This window comes from Bos indicus x Bos taurus, chromosome 23, assembly GCF_003369695.1.
Source record: "Bos indicus x Bos taurus breed Angus x Brahman F1 hybrid chromosome 23, Bos_hybrid_MaternalHap_v2.0, whole genome shotgun sequence".
Classification (NCBI taxonomy): domain Eukaryota; kingdom Metazoa; phylum Chordata; class Mammalia; order Artiodactyla; family Bovidae; genus Bos; species Bos indicus x Bos taurus.
In genome coordinates this window covers 4,577,729-4,593,951 of record NC_040098.1, presented here as the reverse complement: position 1 = coordinate 4,593,951, position 16,223 = coordinate 4,577,729, and the positions used below count along the sequence as shown (strand labels likewise).

General features: G+C 41.5%; 1 protein-coding gene across 23 annotated transcripts in view; it reads right to left on the bottom strand.

Annotated features, from left to right (window-relative positions):
- Positions 1 to 16,223, bottom strand: part of DST (dystonin) — a 520,430-nt gene that overhangs the window by 245,623 nt on the left and 258,584 nt on the right. For 12 of the 23 annotated variants that reach the window (XM_027524344.1, XM_027524350.1, XM_027524347.1 and 9 more), the window contains 4 exons: positions 12,012 to 12,101; positions 11,386 to 11,484; positions 9,710 to 9,787; positions 7,387 to 7,479 (listed from right to left, as the gene is read on the bottom strand). In XM_027524344.1, the coding sequence (XP_027380145.1) occupies positions 7,387 to 7,479; positions 9,710 to 9,787; positions 11,386 to 11,484; positions 12,012 to 12,101 (360 nt within the window). Of the gene's footprint in view, positions 1 to 730; positions 1,760 to 7,386; positions 7,480 to 9,709; positions 9,788 to 11,385; positions 11,485 to 12,011; positions 12,102 to 16,223 lie in introns of those variants that run through there. The other 11 variants (XM_027524349.1, XM_027524351.1, XM_027524370.1 and 8 more) reach the window with 2 other exon arrangements.

Sequence of the window (16,223 nt, the reverse complement as noted above, 5' to 3'; positions counted from 1 at the left end):
GGTGATGGGCTTCTCAGCAAGTATATCAATATTTTACATTTTAAAGACAAGTAAAAATCCCAGAGAAGTAACTTTGTCTAATGCTAAATATCTGTGTTAGGAATAAAGATTGCAACTTCCTGGCAGTCTGAGTCATAAGCAAATTCCTATGACCCGCTGCCCAAGTGAGTTCTGATTTTAGAGTTGGCTGGGGGAGGAACTCATGTATCAGAGAGAACAGATTTGGTCAGTTTCATCTGTGCCTGCTGCCCCCAACACACAAACACACATGGAATTGAAAGCAGTCATGTGAGCGTCCCTATGTATGGACACAGAGAACTGGAATTTGCCTTTTGTATCAGCAAACTTGTGGATCAGCAAGTCCATACTGACTGATCACTGCAGTGTCTCCTCTTACATCTGTCTTGTCAAAATTGTCTTTTTTATTTAACTATTGTTTGCCAAGGCTATTCCATTGGAAAAAACAGGAAACATTAACTACAGAAATTCAAAAGACGTGCCAAGTCTTCCAATAATAACAAAAATGTAAAGGGTTTGAAAATAAAGTCATGATTAAAGAATGCATCACAAAAAATAAAATCACAATCCAACCTAGTGAAATGCATCAAGAGCTTCCACAGAGATGACCATAAAGAGAGCACCTACGAAGGACAAGCTGCAGAACCTCCAGCAGCTGTGCGCACCTGGAGTCCTTATTTACACGGTGAACTCGGGATCTGGCTGCACTTACCTCCTTCGTGTCCCTGGAAGGGAAGGACATATTATCACAGAGGGAATGACATCTCTTTTTTCCAAACTGGAAACGGTGTGCTTCCTGAAGGCAAGATCTTTCCGTGTTTTGCTTTTCCTGAATACCGCTGTCATTTTTTGATGGATCTTCAGAAAACCCACCTTTTTCAAGTGATCTCTCTGTACCACAGTGAATGGAACTTAAGCTGGCTGCCTTTCGTGAAGAAAAGCCACCCGTTTTTCTCTGGAATGTTCTTTTTCTTGTGTTGACATCATCAAAGTGGTCCTTTCTCTTTGCATGGTAGGGGGTGCTGTCTTTTTCTGAAACCCTTTCCTCTGGTATGCTGACTCTGATTTGGGTTTCCTGATGTTGAGAAGGGCACCCCGGGTAACGCTGACCGCTCGCCATCTGGGGCTGGACCCCTGCCTGCAGAGTGAGGCCGGGGCTGGCCCCCCGCTCCTGCACCAGCCCCCAGGCCCAGGGGGCTGCCTGCCCTCCGGAGAGCGGGCGGGCGCGTCTCTTCCCTTCATCATCAAGCCGAGGCCCTCCTGACTCTGTGTCATCTGCTGCTTTCTTGGTCAGGTCCCGTCTAAAGTATTTTCTTCTTCCAGCAGAGTACTTTTCAAGTCTCAGAGGAGTTTTGGCAGGATCCAGACACTGTTCTTCTTTCTCGGCTCGGACACATCCACAGACATTCCCCATTTGATTTGCAGAAACTCACAGCTACACAGAGTCCCTCATTTCAAAAGCCGGGGCTTCCTCAGATCTCCACGCAGCCTAACTCCTCAGACTTCCTGACCATGCTCTTCAGCGTGAGGCCATCTTGCTCATGAGAAAGGCACCCGCAAGAAACGCCGTGGCATCCTGCCCGGCCGGCCCCGGGTCTCATTAGACGCCGTGGCTTATTTCTGGCCAGCAATCCTCTTAGACAAACATCACTGCTCACTGTCAAATAACATGCTGATGAGCTTTCAAGGCAAACCCTTAGCCTTGGCTGTACGAAAACATTCTGACCCTCACTTTCCTTTCGGTTTTCTGAAATGCAGTTACACGACCCAAGTCTGCCTAACCTTTGGAATGACTGGCGATGCGACAAATCTGAGCGCAAACAGAAAGCAACACCAGTCAGGAGACGTTTAGCAAAGTGCCTTTCAAACTTAGTTCCAAAGTGCCTTTCAGATTTAGTTTCAGAAACTCCTGACTGTACAATTTTTTTACTTAAGAAACACAAACAAATGTTGGCACCTGCCCCAAAAACTAGGCTCAGAAACCTATATAAACTGTATTAAGAATCATTTAAAAACAACCACACACACACACAAAAAAAGAACAAAAACAGGGTGATTCCACAGCTGAAGGAGAGATAAAACATGCTAAATTCCTAAAACACTCCAGTCAAATCATTTCTAAAATCAATCCCTTTAAATAGCTTGTCATATTTTTCATATGACAAATTTCCAAGCCATTTCTCTTTCTCTGATCATTAGGATTTTCATGAGTAGCTTGATAAATTTTATGATTTCAAGCTTGAAACACTTAGCCAAAAGAAACACCTGTGTGTTCTTACACATGAATTAAGGCAGTTGAACTTTACATGTAACTTTTATACTTGTACCCTAGTTGAATATTATGCAGTTTTACCAGGGCTGTGCTGTATGAATGATAAATCAGAATGGAGCCTGATGACCCAAGGTGTGCCTCTTTCTAAGACTGAGTCATTGATATGGTAAAAAGGAAATTAGTATCATATGACTAGTCTTACACAAAAGCTCAAATCAGCTGACTAATAAAAAAAATTGACAACTGACTTTCTCTAGGTTGTCTTTAGACTGATCCAAAAATGGAACTCATATTTTTCTAAACAAAAATATTCAATTAAATAGTCAAGTTAGCAATGTGCCTGATAATTGTCAGTAACAGACCTGCACGGTGAGGTTTTCCTTAATCAATTCAAGAGGAAATTAAACAATCTCTATCAGAAAAAAGAATTATATCCTAGAAGACAAGCTGGTAAAAATAAAGCTTCCGGCTGGTTTGCTTTTAATTTATTCTCAATGTCTTTGTTGGCACTGGGACATTTTTCAAGAGAACTCAGAAGTATAATGTCACTAACATGACAAAGGGACAACCACTGACCTGCACTTCCTTCCAGCCCCGCCAAACCCAGAAGCTGCCCCTCTTGAGGCCACTGCACACTGCTGTCTCCCCCGGAAATGGCTCCACTTCAGTCTCTGCCTGGTTAGCTGGCATTCATCTTGCAAAGCCTGTCTACAACATCAGGGGCAATTGCCTTTATTCTCTAAGACCTTCCTAATCCTACCGAAACACATCCTCCTCTACATCCCTACTTTTATTTATACTGTGACAGATTCAGCAGCCCAGATTATAGTCAGTATTACAAACATTCTCCCAATAGACAGAGCAACACTCTTCCATCATCTCCAGGAGACAGACTGGGATCTGGGACCCTTTGTTGCAATACTTGCACCTGAACAAACCTCTCCTGAGCAACAAAATACAAAGAAACTATATGGGACTGAAACTGACTGCATGCAGCACAGTTGGGGCAAATTCTGGACAAAAGATACAAAGAGACCAAAAAACCCAACTGCCACTTCTGAAGAGCCCAGAGCAAAAGCAGAGGCCAGGAGCAAAAGCAAGGTATTGCGCATGCCCCCTGCACACACCACCACCAAAGGGGTGGGCACACCACCTGGGCCACGCCTCCAGCCAAGCCCCGGTCAGGCCCCCACCCTGACCCCACGTGGGTCAGGCCCCCACCCTGACCCCACGTGAGGAAGGTGCTCACCCCACCTTGGGGACTGAGCAGGGAACCTGTTCTCACTTCCCATGCTGCAGGCACAAGCCCCCAGAAAGCCCTGCCTGAATTTCTTATCTGGCCTCTCATCAACTGCTATTGATTAAGGAGGCCAAGAACCCTAGTCCATCACATAGTATCCTGGACTTAGCATAGGGTAACTCACACAAGATTACTGTCCTGGCAACACTAACCTTCAGACTGCCCAACTATAACAGACAGTCAATTTGTGATGCTCAAATAAATATTTTTAAATCAATCAATAAATTGGTCTTCTGAAATCATTTCCCTTATTTATATAAAGTATAGAGAAAAAAGGCCCCGTCACATTGAGTGAGGACAATTACCACTGCTATAAATAGCCTTCTGTCTTGGCATAACAAGTAAAACCATTCTAATCTTAAATTATCATAGGACTAAAAGTATTTCTTTAAATAAAAAAGAACATTTCTATTTTATACAAAACACTGAAATGTTCCATTTTAAATAAACCTTGGTCTAATTTTTAAATACTGGTGATAATCTAACAGTCATAATATCTTGTAATTCAGGTCCTAAAATACACTGGGTTTCATAAAATATGCCACAGTATCATACTAGAAGCAAAACCCTTGGGAGTTTGGGATTAGCACGTGCATTAACTATTATATATCGAACGGATAAACACAGTCCTCCTGTATAGCACATGGAACCATACTCAGAATCCTGTGATTAAACCATAATGGAAAAGAATATGGAAAATACTGTGTGTGTGTGTGCGTGTAAAACTAAAACATTTGGGGTACAGCAGAAATTAACATGACATTACAAATCAACTATATTTATATAAAAAATACATTTAAAAAAAAGAAACAGAACTGATGTTGGTACTTTTTTGGCTGATCCTCCTCTCTCCTCCAAAGACACTTTATATAATTCTTTTTTGAATGATTCTTTGCTTTCCATTTCTTTCAACTTAGGGTCTAAACACATTGCCTCTAATTTCCAACCAGTTACATTTCGGTCTGTTACTTTCTGGTTTCTGCTCTCGGGAACTTGAATGGACCTTCCCCAAAACTCCCGGGGTCTTCCCAGTCAAAACTACCAACCTGCACTCACTCTTAACTCTGTCAGGCCCTCTGGGGGCATTCCTCGCTGCCCACTGTTCCCCTTCTACTTGAAATTCTCTTCCCTGGTTTCATCAATGCTACATTTTCTTGTAGCTATAACAAGAAACGAAGTCCATGTTTCTCTTATTAGGAGAATTCTGGTAAAACCGACTATAATCCGGGGTGACGAATCCTTCTCAATATAAATAAAGAGAAGGACGAGGGGGTTCTGCAAGACTGGGAAGGTGCTGGAGAGAAAGCAGGTGGTCACCGACGCCGGCCAGCTGCGGGCCGGGCCCCTCGCTCCTTCTGTGTCGCCAGGTGGATGGTCTCCCCCAAACTTCCGTCCTCTCTCTCTGCTCTTCTCCACTGGCCCCTCTGAAGGCCCCCTCCTCTCTGACAGACTCAGGACCCTTGCCTTCTGGAGACCCCCAGGTTTATCCGCAGCACTTCTGACTCCCCGGCTCTGCTCTGCCCCCATCTCAGCTGCTCGGCCAACAGAAGCCAGGGGACCCCACCACACATGTCAAGGCCACCAACGCTGTGACCTTTTCCTCTCCCCTCACCTCCACTTCCCCAGCTGTCTGCCGGCTTTTTACCTCTGGGTTTAACGGCTCAGCGGCATCCTTAACCACCCCCTCCAAGTCCATCCTGTCTTCTTCCAAAACACCACCCTGGATTCACCTTTTCTTCCGCATCCGAGTCCTGGCCTTCAACACCCCGTTCTGAGGGCACCACCTCCACCTCTCCTCTCATCTCCTTGACCGTGGCCTGTGGTCATTTGTTTATTTTACTAGAGTCCATATAGAGTTCTAAAACATCATTTTTCAGGCGCAGGATGGTTGGGTGACTTGCTCAATGTCTTCACGGCCACAGATAAAAGAACTGACAATGACACTCCCTCTAGAGCCTGGGTGCCCCCCAACTCTGACATTCAAAATCCAGACACAGCCTGTATCATCAGTTGTCGGTAACAATGGGACTGTTTCTAAAGGTCTCCTGCAGTTTCAACCCTAAAAGTTCTGGATCCCTGGGAAAGTTGCTGAGCAACTCCACGTGAATTCTGCTTTTTGGCCCATTCTAGTTAGACTTCACCTGTTCTGACAACAAGGTTTCAGGTCTGGAGCCAGGCCCCAAACCCTGCCTTGCTCGGTACCCTAGGTCCCCAAAGGATAGGGCCTCTAGTGATGAGGGTCCCTGACTCCAGCTCCCAGTCATCAAGCCCGCTGAGCGGACATTCGCCTAATATATCTGTATTAGCTGCTGTATCGGCTGGCTGGCTGACACCCGGTTACCTGGTCTCCTGGTCCCTGGGTCCTCTCCTCTGATGTTCTAGGGCCTACCCAAGTCCTGGAACCTGTAAGATTCTACTTCCTATAGCTGTCCATATATGCCAGATTTAGCCTGTTCCCAAATGAGCCCCAGGTACATTATTTCCACCATTCCCCTATAAACCCTGTACCCCACTCAAATTTTTTAAATATTAGAAATAAGTCTTCTTTCTCCCAAGATGTGGTCAAAACCACAGCTCCTCTCTGAAGCCGGCAAGCCGTGTCTTCCTCCTCCAAGGCCTGCCACACAGCCATCAATCAGTGGACGTGCCGTGTGCCCACCAATACGACACTCCACGGTCACCCAAGGGATTGATAAACCAAAGCAAGCACCAAAAGTAGGACTGACTTTAAATCAAATGCAGATTATTTTTTAATGCATCATTTTACAAAAACCAAAGGATCAAAAGCAGCCTTTTATTGGCAATTAGATAATAATTCATAGTAATAAATTTGCCTTTGCTGCTGCTACTGCTCTGTGCGACCCCATAGACGGCTCCCCACCAGGCTCTCCCGTCCCTGGGATTTTACGCTCTTAAATCCCGTTTGAGAAAGTACAAGGCCACAGGAAACACGGATGGCTCCAATGCAGGGAATCTCTCTGTGAGAACGACACTGCCACCTAGCGTCTACAACACCAGGAGAAAGCGGCATGTTCAGAAACTGCAGGATCAAGGAAATCCACTCCAGGTCAGGACTGAGTCCTAACATTTTTATGCATCTAAGTCAGGTAATGTTGGCCAATAAACAAAAAAAAATGTCTACATTCAATAAAAGGAATCTCTGTCTTTCAACTTTGGAGATAACAAGCACTGTTCTAAAAACATTCTAAGCTTTTCAACAACAGGATAAAGGGTACCAAGCCCATAAGCGGCATGTTTCTGAGGGGAGCAATACAAATATATTGTTTAGGAAACAAAGTCCGAATATCGTATCATTTACATACAGCATCTTTAAAAAAAACTGATACAAATGAGCTTATTTACGAAACAGAATCAGATGCACAGACTTCAAACACAAATTTATGGTTACCCAAGGGGAAAGGGTGGGGACAGATAAATTAGGAGTCTGGGATTAATAGATACATACTACCAAACATAAAATAAATAATCAGCAAGGACCTACTGTAGAGCACAGGAAACTCTAATCAAAATTCTGTAATAATCTATATGAGAAAACAATCTGAAAAAGAATGGATATATGTACATGCCTATGAATCAATCGGCTGTACTCCTGAAACTAACACAACATTGTAAATTAACTATACATCAATATAAAATAAAAACTAAATTAAAAGAGAAACAAAGTGAAATTTATTTCCCCCTGTTGGATGTGAATGCATAATTCACCCTTCACCTGAATCACTTGAAAACCAGCAATGAGGTTAAAAGAAATGACAATTAAGAAAACTGGGCTTACCTGAAAGTGCAAAATTATCGTCCATATTAATCCCAAAGTCAATTTGGGATTTCCATCTGTTATGTCATCATTTCTAATATTCACTAATTTCACCTGTTTTGTATATGAAAAGAGAAAACAAAATGCTTTTCAAGCAGCACATGAGTTATTTTTACCTACATAAATGATTCTAAATTACAGATAAAAAGAAGCCTGAATAATTTTAATACCAATAATCCTTTAAAATACTGTTTTACCCCTAACCCCACTCATCTTAGGCTGCAAATTACAGAGGAACAACAAAGCCAAAATGTTTCTTTTCTACAGCAAGCACTAAAAGTACACTTGTCAAAACAAAATCACTGTTCAAGTAAGAAGTCCTAAATACCTAAGTTTTTAAACTAGAAATAATATTGTCTTTTGAAAATAAGTGTTATTTTATAATTAAGTAGGAAACTATTCTGAACCATCAAATAATTTTAACTATTTTATCACACTTCTATCCCAAAGAGTGTAAAAAAGAAATCTAACATTATTATTCCATTTGTCTACCATAGACTGCTACCAGGATAAGGAACTATGTAAGTCACTGGACATTTAGCAGACTGTTCAAAGCTTTAAAAATAATATGCCAGTAATAACCAGATTTAAAGTTCATCAACTGTCAAATTATGCATTCAGATAAATTAATGCAATAATGATAACTAACACTTCCTGGAAAAATAATTAAATATCATGAATGATACCTAACATTTTACTTCCTGGACAAATCACTACCAAAAATATTTTGACAAGGAGACATAATTAACCATTAATCTTCTGAAAATTTCCACTAGAATTAAGACTAGTAAGGCAAATACCAATAACACTTAAAATATAACCACTGAAAAAAATATATATATATAACCACTGAGTATTTGCTGTGGCTGCTAAGTCGCTTCAGTCGTGTCCGACTCTGTGCGACCCCACAGACGGCAGCCCACGAGGCTCCCCTATCCCTGGGATTCTCCAGGCAAGAACACTGGAGTGGGTTGCCATTTCCTTCTCCAATGCATCAAAGTGAAAAGTGAAAGTGAAGTTGCTCAGTCATATCTGACTCTTAGCGACCCCATGGACTGCAGCCTACCAGGCTCCTCCGTCCATGGGATTTTCCAGGCAAGACTGGAGTGAGCTGCCATTGCCTTCTCCAAGTATTTGCTAGAATTTACTAACTAAATTTAGTAACTAAAAGCACTATGATGTTCATAATAAACCAACTAAAGGACTAACAACAGTTTTTCCTTCTCTTCCTTACCCTCTCTTCTCTTTTTTCCCTCTCCATAAAAAAGCAAAATTGTTGCCACCTCTGATTTCTCAGTTTTCAGTTGCTTTCAATTCTCCTGAGTTTCACTGTCTCCTCCTTTTTTCTACTAACTGAAAGCTACCAATTACTTGGCTTATACCATTTTAATCACAGTAATACCCAATCAAGATCAAATCCAATTCGGTGTTCATTTTTCTCCCATGATTTCCTCTGAAACCTTAAGCGAGTTGGGGACTGTTGTCAGAACTGTTTCATTTTTAACCGCTTCTAAATCATCCAGTTGTACCTGCTTTTAAAATATGAACTACTGCCTCCTCACTACTACATTTTAAAAATAAACACATGCAAAGTTTTTTTTTAATATTATATAAACTATCTTTTATAAAAATAAGGCAATTTTGTAAAGTGAGTCTAAAAAATATTCTCTCCCCACTACTAATAACTGTTCTTTGACATTCTTAACATTCTGTTGCTACTAAAATGTCGCTAACTTCCCAGGCAAAAGCATTACAATTCTAATAGAAGGAAAATCAGTAGCTGTTATTCAGATGGTAATGTAGCCACTTATAATTCCTCTGGGCTTACACCTACGATTAATTTTCTTTTCTTTGGAACAAACGTTTAAAAATATTTTAAAATATCAGTCTCACAAAAGCACAAGTTTAATGCTTAGGAAAGTGAAGTCGCTCAGTTGTGTCCGACTCTTTGCAACCCCATGGACTGTAGCCCGCCAAGCTCCTCCAACCATGGGATTTTCCAGGCAAGAATACTGGAGTGGGTTGTCATTTCCCTCTCCAGGGGATCTTCCCGATCCAGGGATCGAACCCAGGTTTCTGCATGGTAGGCAGACTCTTTACTCTCTGAGCCACCAAAGAACCTCTGTTAATGATTATTAAATCATTATCAAATCATATTAAATGTTAATGATTAACTCAAAGTCAAATTTAACCTGTTCGTTCCCTGTCATGGTCCTATGCAGATTTATTCAGTCACACATGTGTTGTATTATATGATTACAGCTTTGAAATTCAAACATCATACCTGGCGTCTTTTCAAATAGTCAAGTGCAATTTGTACATTCTGGAGTCTGTGAAAACGCATCCGACCCTTCTCTCTGGGCTAAGAAGAGAAAAATGCAGGGTATGAAAAACATTGTATTTTCTGACACCATTGACCATGCTAAATATACTGAATATACTATATAAATACACTGCATGCTCGTCATACTGTCAAAAATTTACTGTTTGGGGAAACCCATTAAATTTTTAATGATATTTTCATTTTTTTGAATTACCTGAGATTCAATGTAAACTAGGGATTTTTCTGAATATGTTTTATTTAAATAGATCCTTTACTATGAATATTTTATTTAAACAAACGGAAAAGAGAAAGTATCACAGAATATACAGACATTTCATATTCACTAAACTACACGTCTAGCGTACAATTATTTAGCTATGGATGCACGCAAAAAATTAAATACCATTCCCCATTTGCCTTCTTAATAAACTCTAACTCAAGAGGGTTTTTTAATTATACATGTATGGCATGTTAATGAAAATGAGGTAAAGTAGCATGCAGTTAGTATAAAAACCACCAAGAAGGAGAAAGGCAGTAAAGGTTTACTTAGCCATGATACAGGAGAGAGAAAAGCAATTAAAGCCACGTAATATATTTCCTCTTTATTTTATTTTCGTTTTTGCACACAATCGGTTGGACTCTAATAGTCTGACACTGCCTGGGGATGGACGTGATGACGTGCTGTGTCAGGGAACCTGACAAACCATAATTCTTTTCCTTGATGCCGTTTCCCGTAAGAAACGTTACAAGTCAGCAGAAGGAAAACATAAGGAAACAGAGCTGAGAAAATGGTCAACAAAAATACAAAGGATGGAGCTGATAACTGACCACATAAAATCTTCCAAAGGGAAAAAAAGAAAACTGAGAGCTGAGCTGAAATGTGACTAGGTTGCTGAAGCCAAAGGCAGCAGAATTAAACAGACAGCGGACCCCAGACTGGGGAAATAACCCCATATAACAGGAGAAATGATGGCGATGAATCCCCACTGCATCCACAAAACACACGTTCCAGTGAGAACAGGGGGCTCTGGGGATATGATGACCAAAGAAGCGCATCTGTCCTGCAGAGGTAGGCTCAGGTGACTGAGTGCCATAGGGGTGAAACAGCTCTGTCAGGACCCTGGCATTTAAAACATCCTCCCCAAATAAAATGAGACAGATAAGGCAGGCAGAGAATGTCTGTCTAATGCCAACTGCCAATAGGCATGACTTAAAGCATAGTCTTAAATATAAAATAAATGTCCATACGTTCCTTCCAATAAAGCAATGAGCAGTTATGTCTGAAATATGAATTTCAAAAGTGGAACTGATGTGCATAAAAATTAGCAGGCTGGTTGTAACTGTAAACCTTCACACTTATACAAAAGGTATATAAACTTCTTTAGCTCAGATGCCATCCTATAGTTTAAGCACATATGTTCAAATACCATGCAATGCATAGAGATACAGAAATAAATTTAAAGAGAAAATATGTCCTTTGTCCAATCTGTTGGTCCACACACATCCACCTCCCTGTGGGTCTTTGGGCCTTTGCACCATTTTCTAAACAGGAGCCAGAAGCCGTGGGTTACTCTACGGTGTTAGCGCTCACCGCACTGTACCGGCTAGGTTAGTCGAGTTACGGGGGCGACACCTACCCCCTTATCCTCATCCTCCACATCCTCATGCCGTTCATACTCGCATGCTTCTGAGGCACTCACCAACCGTAAGGTCTTCAAAAAATCTCGCTCCCTTGGCTAATGAATATAACAGACAGAAGACAGGACAGCAAATACACAGACAGACCAGAAATGAAAAGAAGAGCATGAACAGAACATAATGAAGGAGACCGGGTAACCGAGAGGGGGAGGGATGTTCACAAAAAAGGAGATGACACCTGTGGAGGGGTTAGACCATCTGTCAGAAAGCGGTGCTTATTCCCTTGCTATTGGTGAGTCTTTTAATAGGGGGTTATATTATGCATCCAAATTCTGCTAAGCATTAAAAAAAAAAAAAAAAAAAAAACCCAAGGTAAAAAGAACAGCAGTAGTATTTTAATTTACATAAGCAAGGTCATCAAAGTGTTTCCATCTCCCAAATGCACACCATTTAAAGTCTGAAAATGCTTTAGAATCTAACCAGAACTCTTCTTTCCAGCGGAATTCATAGCAGCTCACAAGATGGATGCTGCAAAAATCTGAATAGTTTGTGCCAAAAACATACTAGGTCATACGCAAAAAGGACCACACGTTCCTCCAAATAAATTATGAAATTTAAAACTTACCAAGGTGTCTCCGGAAAGAACCTCCAAAAGAGAAATCAAATTGTGTCCGTCCCTCAAGTCTTCATAGAGATCGTTCACGTGTTTTCGAACCTATGTACAGAAACACAATTTAAAATATTTGGTTATAGAACTTGGATTATCCTTAACACCCGAACAAGAAAGTGGACGAGGAGAAAACATTCCCCGTGTGTTCATTCATGAGGTGTTTTACACGGGCCCTGACCTGAATCACGATTCCTGAGACAGAAACCAGGGACACCTTAACAAGCTGAGTGTTGAGCCCCCCAGCCCCGAGTTGGTCTTCCTGATCTCTGCATCCCAAAATTCAAGATGCCAGAGGCACGCCCTCCACATGTTAAAAATCCAGAGATGCAGCCTGGGTAAAAGGTCCATGAGACTCTAGGTACTACTTCTGAAAATTCCTGTGAGTCTATGATTATCTCAAAATTAAAAGTTTTTTAAAATATATGTGAGGTTATAAGGCCTCTACTCAAGATTTCTCTGCACAGCATAAATTTTCCTGTGGTGAAGGGTTTTCTTTTCTTTTTGAATAGCTTCTTTTTAAATTTTCTATTGGACTACAGTTAATTTACAATATTGTTCTTGATTCAGGTACACAGCAAAATGGTTCAGTTATATATATATCGATTCTTTTTCAGTCTTTTCCCAATCAGGTTACTGCAGGGTACTGAGCAGAGTTCCCTGTATGCCCTTGCTGATTATCTATTTTATATACAGTAGTGTGTGTATGTTAAACCCAACCCAATCCATGGGAGGGATAAATCACATAACCACACTCACAGTAACTGACAGTTAGCAAGGATGGTTTACGTTTGAGTTTATAGCTCAAACCACCAAAGACTTCCCCAAAGCTCTGCTTTTCCCACAGAGGGACACCCCTGGCACACGCAGTCAGTTTCGACCGGACAGACACGGTCAGAGCAGGTCGCAAGCGCGGCTGTCCCACGGCGGGCAGGCCCACCCCACCCTGCTCCCCTGGGCTGATGCTGGGCTGTGCTACTTCGCGAGCCGAGGACGGGGTCCACAAAGGCAGAGACCAGCATCCCCCACAGCATGTGGGCACGGGCCTGCGGGCCCCATCTGCGTGGACACACACTCTGGAGGTTTACACGCAGGAGTCAAGCTTCTGTGCACGTGCAAAGTGTCATGTAACTAAACAGCAGAAAGAAACAAAAAGATCCAAAGTATGGTCAAAACTTTCCGACTCCAGAGCAACCAGCAAGAAAGGGCCTAACGTAAACTGGAAGCCAGCCTTTGATGGTTAAGATTTTCGGGTCTAAAAAAGCAGCTTGCTAAGTCGCTTCAGTCGTGTCTGACTCTGTGCGACCCCATGGACTGCAGCCTACCAGGCTTCTCCATCCATGGGATTCTCCAGGCAAGAACACTGGAGTGGGTTGCCATTTCCATCTCCAAAAGCAGTTTAAATACCACTAAATTTTGCTCTGCAGTGACCTAAATGGGAAGGAAATCCAAAAAAAAGAGGGGATACATGTATACATATTGCAGATTCACTTCGTTGTAAAGCTGAAACTACCGGGACATTTTAACTAGTTGTCGTCATTCGCCGCTCAGTCGTGTCCGACTCTGCGAACCCCATGGACTGCACCACGCCAGGCTTCCCTGCCCTTCACTGTTCCCCGGAGTTTGCTCAAACTCATGTCCATTGAGTCCATACCCCAATTTTAAAATCTTCCAATTAAAAAAAAATTTAATACTACTAAATTTTATTATCTTAACTGACTACATGCTTTACAGTATGATTTACTGTCAGAAACTATTTGTAATTAGTGAAGGATAAAATTCCCTTAAGAGTTTCATATCAAACTTATTCAGCTCCTATGACTAGTATTTGGGGACTTTCTGCCTAAGTCACAGTACTTTTTAATATTCAACTAATATTCATTTACCCATCTATGCATCATTAATGACAAATAATGTAAGCATTACACTCAGGCCTAATAGCTCTAAGTAACTACTAATGCCAATAGAACCTATAAAATGACCAGCAAAACTGAAACAGTCAGATTATTTTTAACCAAGTGTTCCCATTTTCACAAGTTGGTATTTTTATTTTGATTTCCCAATACCCAAGGAATATCAGCTGACTCTTTGGTGTCACAAGATAATTATATAATAGTAAAAGCAAGCTTAAAAATAATTCATTTTTCTAAAAAAAAAAAAAAAAAAGGAGCACATCATAACACATTTCAGACAGTCCTATTTAGAAAAGCTATAAAAACCTAAATAAGGTACAAAGAGAGTATTCCTTCCATTAAATATTTACCTTCTATTAAATAAATGGCATTAAATGACATTCCCCTGAACTACTCAATTACATTTCAGAGATGAGCCAATTTCCAAGGATCTTTTCAGGAAGAAATCTGTGATATACATAACACACACATGTGCAGACAAGCACACATGTGAAATGAATGCTAATACTCAATTTTCTACTCACATATCAGAGTCCTGTAAGAACTGACGTGGTCTCATTCCAAGCCATGAGCTTGAATGTAAGGCTAAGGGCCCACTTAAAAACAAGATGTCCATGGATGGACGTATGGATAAAGAAGACACACAGTGGAATGTTACTCAGCCACTAAACAACAGAGACCTTCAGGGAATTAGACTAAGTGAAATAAGTCAGACAGAGAACAAATGCTGTATGATTTCACTTATAAGTAGAATCTAAAAAACAACAAGTGAGCAAACAAAACAAAAATCATAGATACAGAGAACAGAATGGTGGTTGCCAAGGGTTGGGGCTCAGGAGTGGGTGAAACAGGCGAAGCAGATCACAAGAAACAAACTTCCAGTTATAAAATAAATAAGACATGGGGATGTAGTGTACAGCAGGGTGACTGTAGTCAATAGTATTGTATCACATACTTGAAAGCTGCCAAGAAACCAAGTCCTGAAAGTTAACTTTGGAGATGAATGGTATTATAACTAGAATTTTTTATCATCTTGTAACATATACAAATATCAAATCATGATGTCATATACCTGAAACCAATATAATGTTATCTGTCAACTATACTTCAATTAACAACAACAAAAAAACAAGGCAGAAGAGCTAAGCTTGTGAATTTCATGCATATGTGTACATCTAAATCAATATACTCCTCTGAGTATCTCCAGTGTAATCAGAGAGTAGACTAATTCTTGAGAGCCTGAGCAGGAACACGAGAGACCACAGTTATATAAACAATATTATGCATCTCTTGACCCTGAGGCAGCTGTCGAATCTCTCAAAATAGACAAGTCTATCATGCAGGTCTGACATCTTCAGAAGGGACAGTGGAAACAAGCGCGCCGTAAGGATGCCCCCGCCCCGGGCAGGAACGAACAATCAAAGCTAAGAAAGCCACGCGCTCTTGGTCCCCTGTGCCCACCCGTGCCTGCCAGAGCCACACTTCAATCCAGATCCACTTCCTCTGTCTTTCTCACTCCAGGACGGTTAATGATGAGGTGTGATCAATAGCCAAGACGTGGCAACAGCCTAAATGTCCATCGACAGATGAATGGAAAAAGATGTGGTACATATATACAAAGGAATACGACTCAGCCATTAGCAAGAATGAAATAATGCCATTTGCAGCAGCATGGACGGACCTAGAGAGGATCACACGAAGCGAAGTACGTCGGAAAGAGAAAGACACAGACCACAGGGCACCTCTCCACGTGGAATCTAAAACGTGACACTAATGCAGCGATCTATGAAACATGGCTTCCTGGTGGCTCAGACAGTAACAAAATCTGCCTCTGAGGCAGGAGACCCAGGTTCTCCCCTGGAGAAGGAAATGGCAACCCACTCCAGTATTCCTGCCTGGAAAATTCCATGGATGCGGGAATCTCGTAGGCCACAGTCCATGGGGTTGCAAAGAGTTGGACGCGACTGAGAAACTTTCACTTTCAGAAACAGAATCACAGACACAGAGAACAGACCGGTGGTTGCCAAGGGGCAAGGGCATGTGGGATAGATGGAGTGGAAGGCTGGGGCTAGAACAGACAAGCTTCAATACACAGGATGGATAAACAAGGGCCTTCTGCACAGCTCAGGGACTATATCTTCAATATCTTATGATAAGCCATAATAGAAAACATTTTTTAAAACAGTGTGTGTGTGTGTGTGTGTGCACCCGAGTGTGTGTGTATAACTGAATTACTTGCCATACAGCAGCAATTAAC